Below are 26,019 nucleotides of genomic sequence, written 5' to 3'. Positions count from 1 at the left end.
CAAACTTTAAATGAACTATACATTTAGTCTATAGTTAGTCATAGCAGCAAAACTATTACACAGAAAAGTAAGTTTTGTCATTGATTGTGAAAAGCTTTAAGGACTGTGCATTGGAACAAGTTCATCTTGACGGAAATGGAATCTCAGGTGACAAATGTTTACACGGTGCTGCCTTTTACCCAGCACCTTTCTTTTAGAACCACCGACGTTGCTGTATTCCCCCACACACATTCTGAAATTGGTGCAGACTCAACTCTAGGTGAGCTAAGGCACACTGGGAACAACCCATTGAGTTTGCAGCTACTCAAGTGCCATGTGCTGCACTTCAACAGCTGTTTTAAGTTGCCACATTTACGCACGCACCCTTCGGTGCCTTGTCCTGAGGAAAAAAATAAAAACCCACAGCGTTACTTTGGGATCTGGAAACCAAAGGCTCACCAAGGTATATGCAAGTAATGTGTTTAATATACTACAGTCTGTTCTCCTATAACACGTGTTTCCATAACGTGAATTGGATATAATGCGATGAATGTATTAGGGTACACATTTTTTATAATGTGGATGTGAATTAGATAGAACGCAATTGAGTGAATGGAACTACGTCGTGCGAGTAGGAGTAAGTGGTTGTACGGCTGCCTCGAAGTAATTTCACACAATGCGGGATGCTGCTGGATACTTCAAGATGCTACCCACGCACCTCAGTCTTTGTTCAACCTGCATACGCATCTCACGTGTTATCGCGGACTGTGCTTTACCCTATATGATTTATTATAACGCGATTTTTCCATCAGGAAATCAACGTTAGCAAGTCCGACAATAGAGGATAGCATATCATAACAAAGTGGGGGGGGGAGTGTAATGGCCAGCATCATGCTCAGCCACCACAGACCAACAAAAAATCCACTCAGTACTAATTTTAGACCGAGTCGCATAAGAGGTGCCTGATTCAAGGGGTCTGATACCAATTGTCACGGGTGTAATGCACGGTTATGAACAGAACCCCGCGTTGATGAGATTGTACCGCAGTGTACTACATTATTAACCACCACAATAAGACCACACAAAACACGCGAGTAACCTGTTATTCGTCACATTAACAGGTGTCAAATCAGACGAGTGTTTTTTTTTATTTGTTAACATAGTCTAATGTGTCGCGCTGGTTCTAAAGACATATTGCAAAATAAATATCCAATTCCTTCAACGGTAGTTTACGAAAGGCTCCGCGCTCTCACCTGTGAAGGTGTAAACGTCTCGGTAATCCACACACCTGGCCCAAGAGCCACCAGAGTGCCCGGCTGAGCAGCACCCAGGCCTAAAGCCTCCTTACTAGGGCATGTGATGATGCATCGGTTCACAAACTAATATCGATGTGTGCTCACGGTACATGCATAAAATCGAGCAGGTAAGAGTTATTTTCAATTTCATACAAATAAAATTATTATATTACATTTAAGCTCATGGAGCAAAATTAATCTGTACACAAAATAAACAAGACATTCAAATGGCATGAAAAAAATAGACTAAAATTATGAACTATTTGAACAAACTGTGACTGAATCTACACAATAGAATCGCTGGGTGTGTTAATCGTTATGTGCCAAAGCCTCCTTTTCTAACCGGTAGGAAGAGGTGTGACCCTGTGGCAATCGCACAGAAACCGCACTATGATCTGCAACCACGGTATCCGGTTAACCAAACAAGTCACAAGGCCGGGGCCAAGAGTCGGCAGATATGTAAGGTTACGTACACACAATGCAAGCTCGCAAGACTCACAACTTTATTTTGCATCCATTTACAGCTGACGTCAGCACTGGCGCAGATGGAAAATCATACCAAGGAAACTAAAAACATAAAGCTCTTGTGTCTGCAGGGCCTCGGTGTTGAACACTGGGTTCACAATGAAGCCGAAAGCCTGGGTGTGTACGATCGCATCGTCAAACATGGGAGTTAAGTTTCTCAATGTGTACAAGTTAGGTCGTGCAACACTCACTGGACAAGCTTGCTTCGTGTACACATGTGCTAATTTCACACTTAAGATTCAGTCACGGACTGATACCAGTGTAAAAAGACGTGTGCGACATTCGAGACGTATAAAAGCAAGAAAACAGCTGCTCTTTCTGTTTATGAAATCTATTTAAAACATAATTGGCACCATATTTTTGTCTAGGACTTGTATGATTTATTTTCCAACTCATCAGACTTTCACAAATAACAGTCCAGTACATCTCAATAGTGCTATTTGTGCCAAAGCAAAAAGCTACAAAAAGCATAATTTCAGCCTGGCATGGGCCATCCACAATGACCTTCAACAAGCCTGTGTTGCGCCACATTTAGTGTCATCTTCAGATATGCAATATAACCAACCATTTGTGATCTGTTTTGGCATTGTTGCCAATGGCCGCATTTCAACATCTTCCAATGTTTTACATTAGAGTTCACGAGCTGACAATGTTGTGGCCCTATAAATGCAACAAAACCCAAAGATGTGCATTGCATGTACAAAAGCTCTCAGCCTTATATAGACCACCAGCTCAAAATAACTCAATGTGTGGCCATTTTGTTGTGTAGACAGCCAACTCAGAATGTAGCAGCAGTGAATCATAGACAACTGTAGGACTCATTAGTCCAGTAGACTGCAATGTTCACTGCTGCCATATGATTCTGGCGGGCCCATACATGGAGAGAACTTACCTTTACACTATGGGGACCCCATTAACGTAGCTAAAGGCAAGAATAACACAAATCTGTAAATCATGAGAAAACCCATCACAATAGAAAGTGAAGACGGAAAATCAAGTAGATTTAACAACACACGAATATGTGCAGTGTGTACAACAGCCTTATCGAGACCAACAGCTCAAAAGCACTGAATGTATGGCCATTTTTTCTGCTGTAATGGGGTTTTATTGTTATTTACGGATTTGATTAATTGCCCTGGCCCTGTAATCCACAGGCATGAGCCCAAATATGCACATCATATTACAACCATATTTAATTGTACACTAGTTTTTACAGAGAATGAATAGAAATGCACTTTCTCCAGCAATACATAGTGCTTGGATATTATAGAAAAAGTGCCGTAAAAATGTACATGACATATACATATGTAGGTTTAACACACGTTCATGTGTGAAGTATTCTCTTTATATGCTTCCTGTTATAGTCAAGGCATGTTTATGTGCAGGGCTCATGTTTTAAATGTCCAATAATTCTATTTTTGGACATTAAATGTTATCAGTAATTACACAATTAATACACATAATGAGACTTTATTGGGATGTTTTTGTTTAGATTACAACAAGATGCAAGGAAAATCTGCAATTAGAAAATAACCAAAGCCATAGTAAATTAATGACACTATATTTAGACTGAAGTCCCAATACAGTCAAATGTCATAATAAATACATTAAAAGTGTTTTGTCTGTGTAGAGTTGCATATTGGCATAACATCAAATAAAACAAGGATGCAGAATTTTAATAATCCATACAGATATGGGGGACCACAATGTGGATTCTGTAATCGGCAGCACGCCGCAGAGGTAAGTTCCGTAGTCCGGGGAAAAAAAAATGTGAGCACCGGCGCGGTGTGCCACGAATTACAGGAGGAATTAGCTACGTGACTCCGTCAAGCAGTGACAAATGTGTGGCTTACAGGAAAAGCGCAGCACATGACAAGTGGCTAACTTAATCTGCAATACATTTGCGGATAGTTATTGTTTTTGTTTAAAGACCCAAATTAAGCAAATCAGCCTCAAGGGTGGACAAGTAGACCAAATACCCTCCAACGGGGGCTCTCTTGAGCTGTCTCTAGCGGAGGCCCTTCTGCCAGCAACGGTACGAGCAAGCCAGTGCAGGGCTGCACCTTTACCTTTTTACTAAATACAGTGACAAAAATTGGCTTAACATCCCAAGCAGAAGACTCCTGAGAAAACCCTCTCAATACTCAGAGGATTTCCTGGGTGACTGTTTAAATTTAATTGTGGTTTCATCATGTTTATGACAATAATTTCCCCCCATTGGTAAGACGTTTAGTTGTTTAGTTCACGTCAATAAGTAATCTGGAATAATATCTGCAGTTGTGTGTCTGTAAGGGCTGCAGGTTATCGTAAACATCCAGAGCCCTAACCAGTGTGCAATACATACCAACAACAAGGCATTAAAATAGAAAATCTATTAAACTGACTCATGCCCGTGTATAGAGAGAAAAACAATATTACGGTGGCATTTTCGTGTACAAGTGAGCATGCACCTTTTGCAATGGAACAGAGTACACGTACAAAATAGAAAACACAAACGTACAACAGATTCACAATGAAAGTTCTAGTCTTGTACTGTAAAGGGAAAGGAAATATATAAAGAGTGAACAGAGAGAGACACCACGAATATTGCAAGGACATACATTTCATCACTGTGACAACTGAAAGTCTACCCCCTCCCCCTCCTGAAGCACCTAGAGATTCAGGCATAATTACAGAGTGGTAGAGCCTGGCCCAGAAGCGTTGCTTCAAGCGCAACGCTTTGGGTAAATACGGTTTCGAAACATAGGGATTGAAATTTGGGATGCCACAAGAATGTGCGATGCCAATGCAGCACACATGTGCATCACACTGCAGCATAACAATCCACGGTGCCCGCAGCAAGAGGACTGTATTTTTTTGAAGGAAGCAGAAAAGGGAAAGTTTGACGAGCTTCACGCATGCGCGAGGGCCCAGTGTTATGACTGGCTGCTCATAGCCACGCGATAATTTCCGTTACTTGCACCGCCATAGCGACCTACGCAGGCGTAAACCACAAATTAATTTGCTCGCATCTACCAAGTAAATTCGATGTGAGACCGTTATGAGATAGCTTCAAGTGTTTTACTATTCTTTAACATTGTTGAGTGACATTTTGTAGAAACATACCGATTTGCAGTGGTCGAAATGGAAATTTAGAAGCCCCGGTATGACACCTCTTTCGCCCACTCCCCTCAAGACACCAGTGTAGATTTGTGTTAAAACGTTCTGAAATGGGGCCTGAATACATGGTTAGTGTTGTGCGAAAGCTCCAGTCCGGCATTCTGTCGTATACGGCCACATTGCCACCAACTGCCTATTTCAGAATTCCCCATAAACTGCTGCGACTATTTTTGGTGCCTTATGTTGTTCGTCAAGTGGAGAGGACTAGACTTTCCACCACTAGCTAAAGACTACAGGTGGGAAAGAGCACCGCCCACTGCACTGATGATTGTTAGTTTAGTTTGACTTTTGACCCACCTATTGTTCGAGGATGGCCCTTGCCCTGAGCGTCTAGGAGTGTCAACTGTGATTCGTTCAACAGTGCCATAACCTGCTCAGAGAAAGTAACTTAAAAACAGTCTGGAACTGACATGTGCTGCTGGACGGGAGGTGATAGGCAGGGCTTGGTGGCAAGATTGGTATCAAACAGCCACGTCACGCTGGGAGTGGATTGTAGGGGTTTCCTGTCTTCAGGAGGCTGGATGTGGGTGTGGAAACCATTTTTAAAGGGACACCCAAGTAATCGACCACGAAAAAATAAAATCAGTTACTCCTCTTCGCAGACGACTAGTCACAGCTCGAAAACAGGCTAGATTGCTTTGTTTTAGCAACGTTTTTTGAGAAAACGCAATATAAATAATAATATTTTCTGTGACTCAAACCCATCTCCTACTTATTTTGATTCACTGTAAGGTAATTTAGAGACTTTCAACCTGTGTGATAGTATTTTTTCCAAGGTGCAAAGCAATATAACATATGTTGCTGTACAATGTGATAGCTAACTTGACCCATGTTATTCCAGTTGTAAAAATGACGACTCTACAATACCATAGAAAAACATGCAGCCCCCTGCATTTGATTGCCATTTGTATCCCAGTGTTCCAAGCAAATCTTTTACAAACAGTGTTGTATTAAGTACCCCCTACCAGTTTCCCCAAATGTAATTATAAAAAGCAATGTGGATTTGCAATCGTTTAAAGATACGCTACATTTTTCTAACGTAATTTTGATGAATATGCTCAGAGAGGAAATATCAATATGGTGCCTTAACAGAGCACGAGCCTCAAGTTTCACTGATCGACGTCTGAACGATTCCGACAAAAAAACACATCGATGCCACACTGCAGAATTTGTGCATTCGCCACATTCCTCACGGATCAGGCTGCGCACGAGCGTAATTAGCTGTCTGGACACACAGGGCTTGCCTGCAAGCTCATGGGTCTCGAGTTCAAGCTCCCATGCTGAGGGCTGGGGTATAGGCACATGCCATTCGCCCTCAGACAAACGCGGGGGATTATTCGAGAACGCCGTCGGGTTCTGTTGATGTGGCAAGGCAAGCAGCGTAAAATCACCGCAAGCGTTCAAAGCAGACGTTTCCTGTAAACAAGTCGTGCTAAGCTCCTGAATTCACCTGAACGATGGTTCAACAATTACTGTAACTGTACCGGTCTTCGAGGATCAAGCTGTTCTCTACAGGTACGGCTGTAAACAACTGTCATGGACATCAGTGGCTGTGCTTTGTGCAGCAAGCAGGCAAGCATGCGGTGACGGCCGGTCAACAAGCTTTGAATGACGCGAGGGGTGGTCCGAGCACACGTGCGCTGCTGACGTGTGTTTGTGCAGGTGGATGCAGTCGGGCGGGTCACGTGTGCACAATTGCCGTGCCAAACGGCACGGAGGCCAAACCAGTGTGCTCATGTGATGCCACGGCTGGGCTGTCTGACACATTCTGATGAACCCGTAAAAGAGTGGTGGACCAAGGATGTGTCACTCGTGTTAATCATTGTCTCAAGTTCAACATCAGCCCCACCACTGATTTTTACCACAGACTGGTAAAATGCAAATCAGGTGCACTGTACGCGAGCTGAGAGTGTAAGAGGCGATGAATACAATCATTTTGGAACAACAGCTCGACGATACAATGCCTGTCTCCTGTTTATGAAATTCCGTTTAACACTGTGGTGAAATAGATAAGCAGAGAATGTATCCTTCATACATCGGTCTCTCCACATAAGATGTAAAAAGATTTCTTACACAACCCGTCAGCTCCACGGCATTCTGGGAGTGAATAATTTTAGCCTGTAATTATTAATTTCAATCAAGGCTATATAGGATCATCAAATCTAAACATATTTCAGCAGCACCGATTCAGGACAAACTCTGGGCCGGTTTGTAGTCACATCAGCAGTCACAGGCTTGCTTGCATCAATTCGAGTGAACCGCCAGATGTCTGTAGGCAAGGGGATGGATGCATTAACGCTGCCGATACAGGTAGTCCCCGACTTACGATGGTCCGACTTACGATATTTCGATCTTACAATGGCGATATGACAAAATTATTAAATATTTTACATTTCGCGCGGCAGGCAAACGCAGCAGTGTACAATCTACGATCCTGTACGTTGGGACGATGTACGCATCTCCCGCCTTGTGTGGTGATGCCTCACTCTCACCAGCGGTCGACGGAATTGTCTCGGTGTTCAATGTATGTTAAAAGTTTTTATAGCAGATAGGATTGTTTCCTGAAAAAACTCTATGAAATTGCAGTTCATATAGGTAGGCTACGAATTTACCTTGTTTTTTTCTTAAAATTTTACTGTGCAATACAGTATTGTAATTAATAAATACATACAGTATACAGTTTATACAGTACGGTACTGTAAATTGCTGTTTTACTAAATTATCAACATTCTTTAAGACTCCTGGGTAGGCTAGACAATTTTCGACTTACGATATTTTCGACTTACGATGGGGTCGTCGTAACGTATCTCCATCGTAAGTCGGGGACTACCTGTATTATGCACTCCCAAAAGGCCGTGGGTGCCGATGGGTTGTGGAAACAATACTTTTAGTTTTTTATGTAAAGAGACGTTATTATCGTCAACAGTATACAATATCGTTATTATGAATATATATCTGTCTGCATATTCATTTTTGTTACTTATATTCTGCACAACGACACACACACACGCGCTTAAATTGTGTCAATACGTTGTAGTATCATTGACAAATGTGGGCCACTGCGCGTGTGTCTGTGATTAAATCCAAGAAATTAAAATCACGGTACCTACTTTGAATCCCCGACAAAACCCACACTTACTCCGATTGTCTGGAAAAGGAGAAATAATGATTAACGGGACACTATTTGGTCAAAGGGCACCTCTATGGATGAGCTGAACACAGGCAAGGGCCTTTTTCTCTGCAGCGCCATCAATAATGGTGGAGTCATGAGCTGACCAGGTTACATATTTGTTGCCTTTGTTTTAAAGCCGATCGGTGCCATCCCTGACCAAAGAAAACCAGTTAGGCACCACACAAACCAGTTCCTATTCGCCCAAAAATGCCACCTGAATGGTTCTTGATGGCTGCGCTAGGAGTTATTTAGTCTGATCTGGCAACGCGGGTCATTGAAATTGCACCAACTAGGGTTGCATCATATTACAGCACGAACATCCCAACACGGTGTACTTACAACAACAATGTGTGTAACTAGAACCAGACACGTTGTCTCAATAGGCTACCACATGTTCTTTGGGTCTTTTGGTAAAGTCACGTAGATAGGTTCAAAGACAATAACAAAAAACAAAAACTACAACGTTTTCATCGCAACACAAGCAGTCACAAAAGCTTGAAGTCAAGATTTAGGCTACCACATGCTTTACATGATAGATGGCTACCTACCTGCTGAACCGTTCTAATCACGTACTGACACGTCTGTAGGTGTAGGCAGGTAGTTGGGTTCAGCAGATTTGTGAGGTTAACCATCATCAAAGGTCAGATTAACAATCTAAGGACTTGACGATACTGCACAATAATAATGTGACGATAAACAGCCAGGCTGTGTAGACATCTAAATATTCCAATTCTGATGCTTTAAAGCCGAGCAATAAGCAATGACAACCAACATAGCAGCAGTGTATCTACAGTGTCATGTGACGTCTGGCGTCCGAGCACAATGATCCCAGTATATTTGGGGCTCAAATCACGAAACCCTACGGCATGAATGGGTGCCATTACATGTTGCATGTGAACGACACCAAAAGACACGCACTTCCTCAAAAATTGCTCGTGGTGACACTCTTGCGTTTAAGAGTCGTCGACAATACTGCCTCTCGGAATGACACTGCAATGCTGCATATCTACAGTGCCAATTACGCACAAAACGGTTTTATTCCAGCACACTGTGTATGAAAAGCCTTGATAGACGGACGAAGAGCCATAAATGTGGTCCCAACATAGCTGAATGCCACCGCAATGTGTTATGATTATACAAGCTGTGATTATAATGACATTGTAGAAGATTCCTAATAATGGTGCAGAAAGAGAAGAGAAAGGAGTGAAGGTGATGTCACCGCATGAGATGACAGCAGGGGATGCAGCTAAAAAAAGCATACAATTTGAATTTGTATTGATGTTCATCAAGAGAGACAATACATTAGCGACCACACAGGCAGCTATTACATTCATAGTAACGTTTTTGCCATGTTATATTTGTTTCCACAGCTCGATTAAGGCAACACAATCCTTGCACAGGCTGAGTACAACAGTTGCATGTGATGCTACAGCTTAACACAATCAGTGGCAGCCCCCCCACCAGCCCGGGATGTAGTGTTCCTCTCGAGACATTGCCAGACAACCCTGCTACATGCCCAATAGTATGTAGAGTATATGCCGCGGAGATCGCGATGTCTGAAACGGGCCTCAACCATGCTTCGGCCTGCCCCTAGGCCACCTCCAATCCCAAGGAAGGCCGTCGTTGATTGCACGCAGAGCTCTGGTGTGATCCACCAACATAAAGTTAAAATAGCTTAAAACAACAGTATACAATATACGGTGGGATTGGCCAGAACGGGCGACTGAGTAAGACTGACCTCCGGCATCGCGGCTGTCACGTCGCCTCTCCTCTTCATCTTCCTCCTCGTCGTCCTCCTCGTCGTCCTCCTCCTGCTGCTGCTGCTGTATGCTGCGTTTCACCGGCTGCCCGGCGTCCGCGCGGTCTAGGCTGGGCACCGGCTCGCCGCTGCGCTCCTTGTGCAGCACGAGCGACACCGGCTCCCGCACGCCCGTTGGCGTGGCGGAGAAGGAGCCACGGCCGTAGATGGAGGGGTAGCTCTGCGAGTAAATGTCTCTGTCGGAGCCCGCGGCGGTGTTGGCCCCCTGCTTGTCGGGCTGCGCTGGCACTGCCGCTGCCCCCTGGATCTTGCGCGCCGCCACGAGAATGGTGGCTCGGTGGCAGACAGCGATGTCGTCAAGGAAGCGGCGGGTGGCCTCGACGAGAGTGCCGCCACCCTGCACGGCGTACGCCAGAACGCCGGGCTGCGTGCGGGGCTGGTAGGCGGTGAGCAGCGCCACTTCGTTGCCTGTCTGGCGGCGGTACTTCTCCACCTGGTTCACGAGCGCCTCCCAGCTCTCCTTGTGGTTGTCGGCCATGTTCATCGCCATCGCGGAAATGAGTGGAGCGGCGTTAGCGCCCGGGCGATGTAGAGTCACAGAAGACAGCACTCTGTGAACACACACAAGCTCCAGATTAACAGTGTATAATAATTTAAATATTATACCCTCGGATCAATGACATTGATGGAGGTCCAGCTGGGAATAGAGGCCAATACTTTATTTGTACTGTTGTAAGTTGTGAATCAGTGCCCAGAGAAATCCCACAAATACAAGATAAGCATTCAAATAGTTCTCCTGAATATAGCTTAATGTGTTCATTATATTCTCCACAATATACATTGTACTCTTCACGATGCAGATGACGATTTTGAATTACGTATTATATCATTTTGCGTCGAACTTGGACCCATATCTTCAAGGAAGGGTACTTGCTTGCAACATCTGGCAGTTCGCCAGCATTGGTTCAAGCAAGCCTGACTCTGCCGGAGACACTTTATGCCGAAACTGGTCAATATTCTTGCTTATTCTGAATTACTGTAGCTGAAATTATGCACTCCCAGAAGGCTGTGCGGCCGATATGTTTTAAAAATATTTTTTGTTATTGGGCATTTTCACATGTCCAGCACTTTCAGAAGGGGGCGTACACAGAGGGTGGATGTGGTGGGAGGCGGAACGGATAATGAACTCGGTTAATAGTGGCCGATAGGTTGTTAATTATGTGGACAGACATGTATATGAGGAGACATTTATTGCTTATCTATTTTTTCACACACAACAGGAGTCCAATACTCAATACCATCAGATATGTAAGAAACCTACTTATTGCACTATCCTCTGGGCATATCTAATTGCTCAGCAAGTGTTTATGTATTTCTCCCATGAAACTTGTTGGAAGAGGTGACTCAGGACTGCCCTGTATTATTCACCAACACATTTTTTTTTACATTTCTGGATTGACAGCGTGCATCATCTGTTAATGTTCAGTTAAACATGGTGCACTACAAATAAAGCAAATAGCCTATAAATGGCATCTGCAAACTTGGTGTGGCATCCTGTCACCCCTGGATTAATAAAACACAACAAGCTCAGTGGAACAGTTTTAAGACATGGTGAAAACCATTACCGGTTTTCATTGCTACCAACTGCTTGGGGAATCTCCATGTAAAATATTAATTGCCAGGGACCCACTTTCTGCCCATGCTCTTACTGCTGGAACAATTGTCAGAGCTCAAACTGCTCAAGATAAACCCACAATTTTGGTTTCTAGCCAGGCACATCCGTGCCAAACACAGCCCTGTCATTCTGCAAAAACAGCTTTCCTGGGATACAGCCATAAATGCCCATCTGCGCCTCTTTACGTGCACGTTACAGTTGTGTAGGCATTCTAAAGGGCTCGTGTACTATGTTTAACATGCTCAGAATCAGAATCTTTATTTACCCTGGAGAAATTGGATGAGCTATGAAGCTCGTTTTCACAGATGTCCAGTAGGGGCGGATCAGAAAGCTACAACAACAAACAATACAAAAAAAACTATAGGAGTGCTCGCTTGACTTTATCCACTAAAAGACTTACCAAGGCAACGCACATACATAGCATACATAGTACATCAGAATATCAATAAAAAACTATATCAATGCAATAGTCAAGTCCAGTTGCAGCGGGTATGCTCTTATCCGTGACTTATCTGAAACTCCTAATATCAACAAACATTATCTATCAATAGAAACTATTATCTGCAGAAAGACTGTTTGTATAATAGGAGTAACAAAAGTTGCAATGGGCCAAGAATTTGCTAACCAGACTTGAACTCTGGGCCATGGCTAACATCAGTGGAGTGATATCTGAACCGGTTCTGAGCTCCCCTTTCACCAACCCACACTGGTCAACATGGTGAAACAATGCTAAACAACCGCCATGACTGACAGACCTCAGGGAGGCCTTTGTCGAGCAGTGGATTGACGTAGGTCTGTAAATTTATTAGGATTTCTCAGAAAAGAGGGGTCACCCAAAAGTGGCAGCAATAACTCATCGTCTCACAAACACTGCCGAAGGCGACTCCTGTTCCCATAGCTATTTCTAGGATATAAAACGACTGCGTAGGTTTTCACGGTTGCGCTGCATAGCTCTGTTTTTCAGGTTGTACCACGTACTGCTCAGCATGATGTTCAACGTTTTGCTGCAAATGTTGACAGCAGTTCCTGAAGACGATCCGAACATACCTCGGGGAGGATGCAAAATTCCCCCCAATAACCACATTTATTCACAACCTCCTATACTATCGTGGAATAATAACAACATTAGCTGTGATGTTTAATATGATGATGGTGTTGACGTTAATGATAATGATGAATTGTTGATGGATTATGACTGATTGATGATACAGATGGACAGATTATGATCTGTTGCGATCCTGATGATGATGCTAATACAGTTTAAGTGTGCTGTTGCGATGCTGCGTCTCACCGAGCTAAAAAGTGATGTCGCACCATGCACAGCCTCGTACTATGGACGTGCTATAGCGCAGCGTGCGCACCACTGCGCCGGGTGAAGGGTCAACCGCCGTGGAGATGGAGCAACGAGATGAGGTCATGTATGGGCACGAGATGATTTTGGCAACAAAAGACGGCGAGGGCATAGAGAGATCTTCATTGAGCAGTGGATAGACAATGAATGATGATGATGATAATGGTGCTAGTGATAATGTGATGGTGGTGGGGAGGTGGTAATTTGTGGTGCTGCGGGCACATCAGCAGTACTCGGAAGTGGTGCCCAGAAGTTACATAACTCTGGTTAGCCACAGCCGTTCTGCAAGTTAGAAGAGTTAATGGGAAGTAGTGGGAAAATCGGTCTTATTTGTCCACGTTAATCTGCGGGTTTCCATGCGGACAAAAGTTATTTTGCAATATATAGATCACTAGAGAAAAACGAAGAGACAGTGTACTTTTGATAACTAAACACGAATGAGCTCATAACCTTTCGAGAGATCTGGCGGGAGGCAGCATCCAATAATGCAGAGATGGCTATTATATATCCGGCCAAGTGACACTCTTATAATGTTTCCTGGCTTACAATCATGGGTTTGCAAGATCAAATCCTTGTTGGGATTAGACTCGGCCCATTCCACCAAGGTCAATAAAATATCTACTACTCTGTTAGAAGTCAATGGTGGCTGTTCAATGCTTCCAGATGCTGGATCCTTTCAACGAATGTGATAAATTCATCATTGACCGATCCCAATGCTCATTTAATTACAGACATAATTTAGTTTGAACTTAAGATAGCTATTGTGATAACAGTTAGCACGGCCAGACGAAGTGTGAGCAGTTGATTTACAAAAATTAAAGTGTTGTTCAAGTTATCTATATATAAAAGAGAAATTTGTGAATGTGTGTCTGTTCAAAATGTTTAGCATACTTCTCGACATGCAACAAACTTGAAATTTGGCATGTGGGTAGTTTCCAGACTGTACACAATGCAAAAAGTATAAAAATAGACTATTGTATATATTTTTTTTGGGGGGGGGGCGCAATAATGGATATATTTTGCACGGCAAGTGAGCTGTGACATCACATCTGTGATGTCACCCGCATGCGGAAGCGTTACGCAGTGTGCCTGCTGATGTCACGCATACCCCTCCAAAACTCCGCGAGTAAAGTGCGATACAATTGTGTTGCAGGTCTAAGGCGTTCTTCGCGCAGTATTGCTTTATTATTTGAAGCGTTTACTGCTGTACGCACCCTGAAAGTTGTGTGTGTCTGCAGCAAGCGCGTGTATGTGTACCTATAGACGCGCGCACGTGTGTGTGTGTGGGGGGAGTGGTAGTGTAGTGGTTAGCGCGCTGCGCTATGAACCCAGCGACCCGAGTTCGATTCCCGCTCACGGCCACCGCCGGTGACGATTATTTGAACCGGTCCTGGGCCTCCCCGAGGTCGTCTCAGCCTCAAACGAATAACTGGTGTGGTGTGTGAACATCGCCACTGGGGATACAAAGGCGGCCGGGCGTGGTGAATCCAAGTCCCGGGTGAAGCCAGGTAGTAAAGCTAGTAAAGCATACAACTTTCACATTGATAATTGGTTCTTTACACTTCTATCTGGCAACAAAACTGACACCTTTTTACAAGGAGTCATGTTTGCATAGACCGCAATACCTGCAGTCATAATGCAAACAAAAGAACATAACTCTGATAATGTGCACTGTCCTTAAAGTTGATTGATCCACACCCGAGACAGCTTTCCTTAGAGCCTAGTCTCATATGGGTTGGACCAGATGACGCCAAAAGGCGCACAACTCAAAGACAATGCACCATCAGAGTATGAGAGCTCGGGGCAAGCATCTACACTATGGGAACCTCATTTGCCAGTAAAAATATGATAATTGGTTCTTTACCCTTCTATCTGGCAACAAAACTGACACCTTTTTACAAGGAGTCATGTTTGCATAGACCGCAATACCTGCAGTCATAATGCAAACAAAAGAACATAACTCTGATAATGTGCAGTCCTTAAAGTTGATTGATCCACACCCGAGACAGCTTTCCTTAGAGCCTAGTCTCATATGGGTTGGACCAGATGACGCCAAAAGGCGCACAACTCAAAGACAATGCACCATCAGAGTATGAGAGCTCGGGGCAAGCATCTACACTATGGGAACCTCATTTGCCAGTAAAAATATGATAATTGGTTCTTTACCCTTCTATCTGGCAACAAAACTGACACCTTTTTACAAGGAGTCATGTTTGCATAGACCGCAATACCTGCAGTCATAATACCTACTTGGGGGCGAAGTGGTCGTTTGCAGACTTCACGGCGACCGACTTCAGCGAGGAGGCGCTTTTATCTCAGCGACGCCATCAAATCGACGACACAGTGACGACAAAACGCAGCGATTTTCGCGGGAGCCGACGACTTGGTGACGCGCAGTTGACAGCCCCCCCCAACACCCCCCAACACCACCCTCAACACCACCCCTCCCACCAGCCCTCACCACCCCCCCACCACCCCCCACCACCACCCAACCCCACCACCACCACCCCACCACCCCCCACCACCACCTTCTGCACTAGGCCTCGTGAAGCCTCCTGCACTAGGCCTCGCGAAGCCTGCCGCACTAGGCCTCGCGAAGCCTGCTGCACTAGGCCTCGCGAAGCCTGCTGCACTAGGCCTCGCGAAGCCTCCTGCAGTAGGCCTCGCGAAGCCTTCTGCACTAGGCCTCGCGAAGCCTTCTCTGCAGTAGGCCTCGCGAAGCCTTCCCTGCAGTAGGCCTCGCGAAGCCTTCTCTGCAGTAGGCCTCGCGATGCCTTTTCTGCAGTAGGCCTCGCAAAGCCTCCTCTGCAGTAGACCTAGCGAAGCCTTCTGCACTAGGCCTCGCGAAGCCTTCTCAGCAGTAGGCCTCGCGATGCCTTTTCTGCAGTAGGCCTCGCGAAGCCTGCCGCACTAGGCCTCGCGAAGCCTGCTGCACTAGGCCTCGCGAAGCCTTCTGCACTAGGCCTCGCGAAGTCTTCTCTGCACTAGGCCTCGCGAAGCCTTCTCTGCAGTAGGCCTCGCGAAGCCTTCCCTGCAGTAGGCCTCGCGAAGCCTTCTCTGCAGTAGGCCTCGCGATGCCTTTTCTGCAGTAGGCCTCGCAAAGCCTCCTCTGCAGTAGACCTAGCGAAGCCTTCTGCACTAGGCCTCGCGAAGCCTTCTCAGCAGTAGGCCTCGCGATGCCTTTTCTGCAGTAGGCCTCGCGAAGCCTGCCGCACTAGGCCTCGCGAAGCCTTCTGCACTAGGCCTCGCGAAGTCTTCTCTGCACTAGGCCTCGCGAAGCCTTCTCTGCAGTAGGCCTCGCGAAGCCTTCCCTGCAGTAGGCCTCGCGAAGCCTTCTCTGCAGTAGGCCTCGCGATGCCTTTTCTGCAGTAGGCCTCGCAAAGCCTTCTCTGCAGTAGACCTAGCGAAGCCTTCTGCACTAGGCCTCGCGAAGCCTTCTCTGCAGTAGGCCTCGCGAAGCCTTCTCTGCAGTAGGCCTCGCGATGCCTTTTCTGCAGTAGGCCTCGCAAATAAGGCGATTAAATGCATCTCGTGTCTGTGTTAATATAAATGTATCTTGTCTCTGTGTTAAAAAAAACGTGCTGCGTTTCAGTAAAGTAAATTTGAAGCGAAGTTTAAAGTTTCGCCGTGAGGCGCCAGAAGCGACGGCCATCTTGTTTAGTTCACAGATCGCAGGGGGAGCGGGCGGCCATCTTGTCGGACAGACGGACGGACGGACACATTAATCTATTGGTGGTCTGGTTCCACTTTGTTCCTACCAGGATAATGTTTACATTCTATACCTCCTATATATCTTGTGATATGCAGGTGTTAAAAAAGCAGAACCCAAAATTACACGAACTAATTATTACTAAGCTTACTTGAACTGTCAATTAATTTGTCCATGGTAATGGCATATTTTCCATATCTCTTTCGGTGGTTAAGAGCTAAATGCTCTGTTAAATTATAAAGCACCTGGGAGGAGGGGCGTCCAACTCGTGTCTGCCAGTGAAAGAGGCCCTGCTGCGACACAGTATGGCGAATAGCCACATCACCCCTGTAGCCTGATTCCCACCAATTCGTGGAAGCCCTGCAGGGCTTGCGTTCTCTGCTACTTATATGGAAGATGACTGAGGACATGTCACATGTCAACTTGCAGCAGGTAATGGCACCAAGAGCGAAGTAGGGGGGCACTATACCTTCTTCGCTCGTGTACAACTCATGTCAGTACATGACGCTAATGGGTGGGTACTGTGCTGTAGGAAATGCCATACATTTCATGTAAATAGGTCTGTGGTTATTGAAAAATCCGATTATGATGGGCATTAAAGAGCAGGCCTGTTAACACGAGTGTTGGCTAAAAGATCACTGTAGGTCAATAAGCTACATTTTCTAGTGAGACGAACGGCATTACAATGTCTTCTTGGTTCTTTCGGTAAAGTCACGTAGAATGGAAATAATAAAAATAAAACATAATAAAATAATTCTCACGTCGTTCCGGCCACAACGCAAGCAGCCGTCCTCAGGTGGAGAGCAGGTCTGTCGAGTAGACAGAGTCTGAATGACACACTCCAGGCTTGGAGCGACTATTTAAGCTGGGATGGAGGGGGAAGGGCGCCTTGACAAAATAATTTGCATATCAAGAGGAATTTAGCATATTTATGGTAGATGCAGATATGCGATTAGTACTACTTGTGAAAGGCGTAGGAGGTTTGGCGGGGGGTTAAAGTCATTATGCCCGTGCATTATGCAGAATTAACAGCAACAAAGGGAGGGGATAGGGGTAACATTAATAAAGGGAAGGAATGTTAATAGTATGTAGCTGCAGTAACTAAACCACCACGTAAATAAATAAAGTATAAACTACATATTTTTCGATTAATCATCAGTTTGCTAAATATACTCTCCAATAAGCTCAAAAATATGTAGTTTATACTTTAGTTGTTTACGTGGTGGTTTAGTTACTGCAGCTACATACTATTAACATTCCTTCCCTTTATTAATGTTACCCCTATCCCCTCCCTTTGTTGCTGCTAATCCTGCATAATGCACAGGCATAATGACTTTAACCCCCCGCCAAACCTCCTACGCATTTCACAAGTAGTACTAATCGCATATCTGCATTTCCCATAAATATGCTAAATTCCTCTTAATATGCAAATTATTTTGTCAAGGCGCCCTTCCCCCCTCAATACCAGCTTAAATAATCGCTCCAAGCCTGGAGTGTGTCATTCAGACTCTGTCTACTCGACAGACCTGCTCTCCACCTGAGGACGGCTGCTTGCGTTGTGGCCGAAACGTCGTGAGAATTATTTTATTATGTTTTATTTTTATTATTTTATTATTTCCATTCTACGTGACTTTACCGAAAGAACCAAGAAGATGAATCCCTGCAGTCATGAAAGCTTTAAATCGGTATTATAATGCTCGAGAAAAACACCATACAGGTTAAATCTTGACTTAAAGCTTTCGTGACTGCAGGAATTCATATTTTTGGGTCTTTTAACCTATTTACGTGACTTTACCGAAAGACCCACGAATACCAGAGGTTAACTTATAAAACCAATCAAACATCATGCTACCATCCACGACTGGATGATGGCCTCCCCACGCCGTTGTTGGGCATGGGGGGGGGGGGTGTTGCTTGAAAATACTCCACCATGCTGCGCAATGTGGGCTGGGGAAAAGGGGAGGCCAAGACCGGTTCAGATTTGACTCGCCACTGATGTTAGCCATGGCCAGGAAACCAACTCAAGGCCACCGGGGCTCATGGCTCAGTGTGCTAACCACTGCGCCACTGCACCACCCCCCTATCAAACGTAACATGTTTATAGAACATTAGCTTCCAGAGAAGAGTTGAGGCCACTGTTACAACAGACCAAAAATCAGCTCTTACACAGTCTGTCAAACAGTAACCAGCAGTAACTGCCCTGACTGTTTCAAGAACACTAGATGGCTTACACTGCAGTAGGGCATTCTACTTGTGAAACACTGAAATGGGCACGGTCAGTCAGCTTGATCACATGCAGTTCAGCAGAATCGTTCTAAATGCCTCCCAAAAAACTACAATTGCTGTGCACGCACCATCATCATTAAGATTCCAACTGAAGGTTATGATCATACTCTCACATTTTTCGAAGAAAACGGATGAAAGTTAAGCTCGTGTTATATCAAGACTGCAATAACAGATAAGAGTTTATTCTCTGCCAAGTCAAACAATGTACAATCAAGTGCCTGTTTGTAGTGGTATTAAATATATTCCTACACAGATCACGATAAACACTCTATCTACATAGGCCTGGAATATGCCAAAACAAACCACACAGCAGCACTCACTTTCTTGCCCTTGGCATTGGGCAAACGTTCTCCTAGCTTAGTTATGTTCAAACTAGCTTGTGAACGGAAACTTTGGATACGTATGGAGATGCTTACATTATTTGTATCTCTATCCGTGTAGCATATCCACAAGAATAGCGATGTTCACCATTTAAAGTCCTCGGGTAAACAAATGTCTATACGTATAGATTTTAAAGGACAAAATAAGAGTTAAGTTCGTAAGATTCCAGCATGCAATTGGAAAGTTTGGAAGTGAAAATGTGTTTACTGTGCAAGACCTCGCGAAAACGTGAAAAAAACAGGAGTGGCGCCCAACGTAAACACGCGTTTTAAACAAAAACGTCACGCACATTTCACGTATGCTCCGCTGTGGAGTAGTTCAACACGTGAACCATTGACAAAGCTGTTGTGCATGCAGTCACACCATGCCGTCACATAATTAAATATGCAGCGACACTTGAATTAAGAATGTGTTTGTACCATAATGTGCTTTTTTCGTGAATCACAAAAACTGTCAGAAAAGTGTTCTATGATGAAATTCAAATAGGGCCTCATGTATTCACTGTGCATTCTTCATAATGCATTGACAAACTATTCTGGCAGAGTTCATTTTCCAACTTGCTCACTGAAGATAAATGACCAAGGTTACACTGTAAGCACTGCCCAGGTTGTCAGAGTATTGGCACCGGTCTAGCGGCTGGATGCCTGTCTGGTGCCACTGTGGGATGGATGCCCAGTAACAGCCTGGACAGGGTTCACCTCCCTGCCAAAAGGTGAGGCTAGAGTGGACACCTTGGCGATGTGGACTATAAAGTTATAAACAGGGATACGTTAATTAAAGTATTCTTACGTAACATAAACCAAAACAAGTGTGCGAGATATGGTAAGTCTAGCCTGCAAAGTTCTGGTTCGGCATAGTTGCTGAATCTAGTATTTATTAGCTTATAGGATTGCCTGTAGGCTGAGAATATAGGCTCCCTGACTTATTTTCTCTCTTGACAACGATGTCATGTAATGGGGGGAATAATAACATTCAAGGCCCTCAAAAACACCTGAATATGCATCAGAAAATATTATTCCATATAGCTTTTGTTTCTGACGCTGTAGCAAAGCACTTAGCATTTTTTACACCTGGAAGCAAAAAAATTGATGGAGGAGCATTACAAAACTGACTTTTAAATTGTTTTCAATCCGTGATTTTGTCTTTTTTGGAGGATAGGCATCAACACGACTCATATCTTGACATCTCATCCGATAACAATAGAACTCACAATATGCTGCATTGGTGTACAAGCACAGGTTCACTAAAACACTCAATTGACGAATGTGTTGTATTGACAAACGTGTTGGGAGTTTTCTTGTTAATTTAAATCTATATGAGGACCAGTTGAATACTCATTATAAACTGCTGTGGAGCATTATGGGTGGGGGGTGGAAGTAAACGGAATTCGATTTTTCGTGTCTTAATTTTCATACATCGAGGGGCATTTGCTTAACAAAATCCAACCACTACTGATGATTAGAAGGTCAAAACCAGTCCATGGTTTGCTTGCTTAAACATGTGCTGCCGGGTTAATATTGGTCTGGGAAGCCAATAGGCTGATGGGACTCAAACATATTTTTATGTATTTCTATGTGGAGGCACAGAACCGAGTTTTGCTCGTAATATTTTCTTTCACTGAAGCCAAGTGATCCATCTTCCCTTGTGTTTACACCGTTGCTGCCCGTGCAGCAGTGAAACGCGGCACCGCCTGCAAAACCAAACGCACCTCGTGTGTTCGGTAAAGCCTTCAGAATGCCCCATGTCGAGAAAAAAAATACAACCCCCCCTCTCCACTCCTTACCAATCTAGTTTGCTACTGGCCATGGGGGGTTGGTATCCCAGGCCCCCCCTTCCTTTCTCCCACTACAGAGGCCAGCCAAACTCACTCAGTCCTGCAATTGTCACTCGGGACGGGGGTGGGTGGGTTGGGCAGAGTCATAACACTTGCGTTTATTTTTAAATGCATTCCTCTAAGCATAGACACGACCTTGAGTTTACAAACTTTCGTGGAATATTCGTTAATCATCATTACTTGCTTCGTTAAAAAAAATCATGATTCAAATCAGAATGCAAAGATGTACGACTGTAACTGTGATTTTGCTCAGTGGCACGTATGCACGCAAACCTCATCACCATCATCGAAGTCGTCCCCCATACAGCAAAAACTCGTGATAACTCGTGATTTATCTTGCAGAGTGTTAAGAAACCCAAAATCTCGTGGCAGTTATTGTTGGGAGGAGGGGGGTATCGGAAGTGCACAGTACTGTAAATAAGAAAATGTTTTGGTGATGCTAAACGTTGTGGGCAGTGGTGCACAAGGACAAATAATAAACAAAAACACTCATGGATTAATAACACTGCCTTAAAACGTGTACAATAAGTGACGTTTCGGGCAATGTCCCTTTTTCACGTCACACAGGTCTCCCTATGAGCTGTTAAGAAGTCGCCAATGACCAAGTCTTGGTTTGTTTTTCTATTGTAAATAAACCTTCATAGAAACTCTAGCAGAAAAATATTCCTCTTGTATTCCAGCTGCGTTGGTGGCACGCAAACACCGTGGTTGAGATAACTTGTGGGATCGGTGATTAGGATCGAGACCTGCCGTGTTGTTTACGACTGGAGGAGGCAGAGGGAATGAGAGGAGAGGGTGTTGTGTGTGTGATCGTTACCCGACCGCCTCAATAAAGGACGATTACCAATGCCATGTTTAGATTTAAACGTTGTCTGTAATACGCGGAAATCTACAACACGTATCGGATAAAGGTGTAACGGTTAAACGCATCCACGGCATTGTTAAATCACATGGGTTTGTATGCACGTTAAACTAATTGTTTCCCCCCCCCCCTCTGTAACATGCGATCAACGTTGCATCAGCACCCTCCCCTCCCACCCGTGCAAAAACGATGGAAAATAAATAAACGCAATGCTTCTGATAAAGCGTGCATTTGTTTGTTACTGATCGCAGAATGTCACATGCAAAATGCACCAAGCACACGTGTTTTGGTCAGCTGTGACAGCTATTTAGAGCTATAAAAAATACACGACCCCCCCTAAATCCAAACACACACTGACAAACTGGCTCGGTTTACAATTTATCCCAAAATCATTACGCCAAATGCAACGTTTAATGGAATCGCGTTGTTTTTAGAATTTTATTTTTTATTTAGCAGGCTTCCTCGACGAAGACCGCTGCAACCCAACACTGGCAGCGAGATCGCCTTTGTTAAAGGGCAGCGGCAGTGGACGAGCGAGGCGAGCACACACACACAGCACCATCACCATCGCACACACACAGCACCATCACACACACACAGCACCAACACACACACTTGTTTACGTCTCTTTGTTTCCATGTGCCTTACCCGCTCTGTCCCTTACAGCACTGAGTACCATAACACACACACCCCACAAAGCACCATCACACACACCACACAAAGAACCATCTCACACACACTCCACACAAAGCACCATCTCACACACACACCACACAAATCACCATCTCACACACCACACGAGCACCATCACACAGACACACCACCCGAGCACTATCACGCACACACACACAACAGCAGCATCACCATCACACACACACACACCACACGAGCACCATCACACACACACAACAGCAACATCACCATCACACTCCACACCAGCCCCATTGCACACACAGCAATAACTCCACACCAGCAGCATGCCCACATTGCACTACCCCCTTCCGTACACTCCACTCACACCACCAACACCATCACACACTCAGTCCACTAACTCCACACCAGCATCATCACCACACCAGCATCATCACCACACCACTGGGCACGAACACACACACAAACACGTCTGTTTGCCACCAAGTGACGTAACCACATCGCTTGTGCCAGGCTAGGTGCACACCGAGGCCTCGCAAAGTGTGCGAGGCTCCCTGGCAGGAGGTCACGGCAAAGACCGAGGTGTCACGGTGTTAAATGACCGAGATGGCTGTCAGGATACACACGCACACGCCGCATGGACCACACGGGTACACGGTACCTGTACATATACACAACGAGTGCGTGTGCACTCGTTGTGTATGTGTGTGGGTATCGTGTGCACTGTGTGAACACAGTGCACACGATACCCACACACGTGTACACCAATGCAATCATTCACGTGCACACCAATGGAACCATTCACGTGTACACCAATGGAATCATCCACGTGTACACCAATGGAATCATCGACGTGCACACCAATGGAATCATCGACGTGCACACCAATTGAATCATCCACGTGCACACCAATGGAATAATTCACGTGCACACCAATGGAATAATTCACGTGTACACCAATGGAATCATCCACGTGTACACCAATGGAATCATCCACGTGTACACCAATGGCATCATTCACGTGCACACCAATGGAATCACTCACGTGCACACCAATGGGATCATTCACCTGTACACCAATGGGATCATTCACGTGTACACCAATGGAATCATTCACGTGTACACACGCACGTGATAGACTCGTGGGGCAGGTGCTGTTGGCTGGCAGTAGCCCGCCCGGTCGCCTTCGTCTCTCGAGTCAACAATGTTGACGCACCGCACCAAGGCACAGAACTCATTTGAGGCCGAGTCGACCTAGGGGGGAGGCCCAGTGACCACTTCGCGAGCGGCAATCAAAAACTCGGCAAACACCTGGACGACGTAACAGCAGCAGCAGCTTGTGCCAGGCTAGGTGCACTTCGAGAGTACACAGGTCAAGCACCAACACGCACGTTACGCGTGTACACACAACACAACACACACAGGCAGCTCGGTCAAAGCCCAGCAACAACACTCGCAGCTCCTGCCACCGCCACCACCACTGTACACAGGCGGGCCTGCCCCAGCCACACTTCGTGCCCATGCCGCTCTTCATTCTCCTCCCCCTCCTTGGCTGCTAACGACACTCGCGGCGTACCCCGTGGACGAGGCCGGACGAGGTTCCCGAGCCCGACGATGGAGCGCGGTGGAGAAGAAACTTGACCTCGCGGCGGAAGCAGAAGCAGCAACAACAGCGGCAGCAACAGCAGCGGCGGGCAGAGTGCGAATGAGAGAGCCGACAACCCGCTCGTCCCTGCCTCTGCCCGGTGGCGTCATCGTTGGGGGGCGGGGCTGAGGCGATTGAGGGCGGGGCTTAGGCGATTGAGGGCGGGGCTTAGTCGAGGGAAGGCGGAGCCTAGTCGAGGGTGGGCGGGGTCTTGCGTCAGCGTGTTGACACCAACAAGCCAATACAAAAGCCATTGATTATGTGTGCAAGATCGAGAATAGGGAACGCTTGGGCATGGCAGCAAAACAACAAGTCCCGCCAGACCACGCCAAGAGAACAGCACAGTCCCTCAATTGGTGCTCCGAGTTCACGATTGTGAGAAGGACATGTAAATAGCAGCTCTCATTTGTTCCGTTAAACAGCAAATACCACAAAACCCCCCAAGTTATTTGTCAATCGCAGTGTGCGGCCTTAAAAATGAACACATATATAACAGGCGACTGAGGCGAGGATTCAGGAAAACAAATATTTGATTATTTATTTTTATAATCGTTCTTTTGAATACCATTGTCATTTATAGGTTTCCTATTAAGGCAGCAGGTGTTATTCACGAATGTGTTGCGAGTTAAGATTGTAACGTGTGACAATTATTTACCAATCAGAATCACCTGCTTGCTAAACAATTGGCAATTAAGTTCAAAATAACTCACAAACACCTTCGATTTTATCTTCCACGAAGCTCATGGTCCACCCTAAGCCGCATCCCACTGCAAAAAAACCATGGCAGGAGATGCGGTTCCCTGATGCACAAATGGAGAATTAAAATCTCTCCCAGCAGTGGTGCGACTGTGGCCATCCAGAGCAAAGACCTACAACGTTTAAGGGAAACAAACCTGAAAAACTGAAAATAACGTATAAGGACTCAATGCCCCGGATCCACAAATATGAAGGAGACATCACAGCGATACACTCCTGCGCTACTGCTCCTGACGCGGTTATCTGGGCTTGACCACCTAAATGTGAAATTGAAGTCGTTCGCTCTTCATCCACATCAGCGGCCGTACGAGAAAGAAGATTGGCAAATCAATAATTGGGTTTGCTGGGCTCGTGGGCGGGACTTAGCCATGGAGAGGCGGGGCTTATCTGGAATGTGGGGGCGTGGTTTAAACCAGGGGGCGGGGGCTTGGTGGCCTGACGAGGGAGGGAGGGGAATTTTAAAGCACAGCTGGGCTTGTGAAGTGGAGCTCCCAGGAGTTGATATACTACACAGCGTACTATTGAGTGAACATATATATTTTTCTTTATATGGATAGGTACTGCATATGAAGGAAACATTTTCTGCGCATTAATTATGTATATACAGTACCTTAGTACAAATCCAGCTATATGTTCAGTCGTGTCCGACTTAAGTTATTTTTTTTACTAGGTAAGCCCCAAATTTTGACTCAAAACTTTCGTGACTGCAGGAATTCATATTCTTTGGTTCTTTCGGTAAAGTCACGTAGATAGAAAAAAATAAAGTAAAAGTAGCATTCCCTTTTTCCTCCTGATAACGATCGCTTGTGTTGTGATCGAAACGTCGTAGTTTTATTTACTTTTATTCTTTCTATCTACGTGACTTTACCAAAAGAACCAAATAATAGGTAAGGCCCACTGAGCTATTCAGCTCCTATTCAGAAGTGACCTGCCCACAAAAGACAGCTCAACGAAGTGGCTTATCACGTGGAAATGTATAG

The 26,019-nt window shown here is 45.2% G+C and overlaps 1 protein-coding gene across 2 annotated transcripts in view; it reads right to left on the bottom strand.

The window, feature by feature from the left end:
• The window catches only part of AKT1S1 (AKT1 substrate 1), a 54,857-nt gene extending 30,490 nt beyond the window's left edge, over positions 1-24,367 (bottom strand). Inside the window, exons 1-2 of one of the 2 annotated variants that reach the window (XM_078858882.1) lie at positions 24,215-24,367; positions 9,869-10,500 (exon numbers count right to left, since the gene is read on the bottom strand). In XM_078858882.1, the coding sequence (XP_078715008.1) occupies positions 9,869-10,439 (571 nt within the window). In that variant the 5' untranslated portion in view covers positions 10,440-10,500; positions 24,215-24,367. Of the gene's footprint in view, positions 1-9,868; positions 10,501-11,829; positions 11,864-24,214 lie in introns of those variants that run through there. The other variant, XM_078858883.1, reaches the window with a different exon arrangement.
• Positions 24,368-26,019: the final 1,652 nt, after the last annotated feature.

This window comes from Lampetra fluviatilis, chromosome 8 (assembly GCF_964198595.1).
Source record: "Lampetra fluviatilis chromosome 8, kcLamFluv1.1, whole genome shotgun sequence".
In the NCBI taxonomy this organism is placed as follows: domain Eukaryota; kingdom Metazoa; phylum Chordata; class Hyperoartia; order Petromyzontiformes; family Petromyzontidae; genus Lampetra; species Lampetra fluviatilis.
The sequence above is the reverse complement of the archived record's forward strand: the minus strand, read 5'-3'. Positions and strand labels throughout refer to the sequence as shown.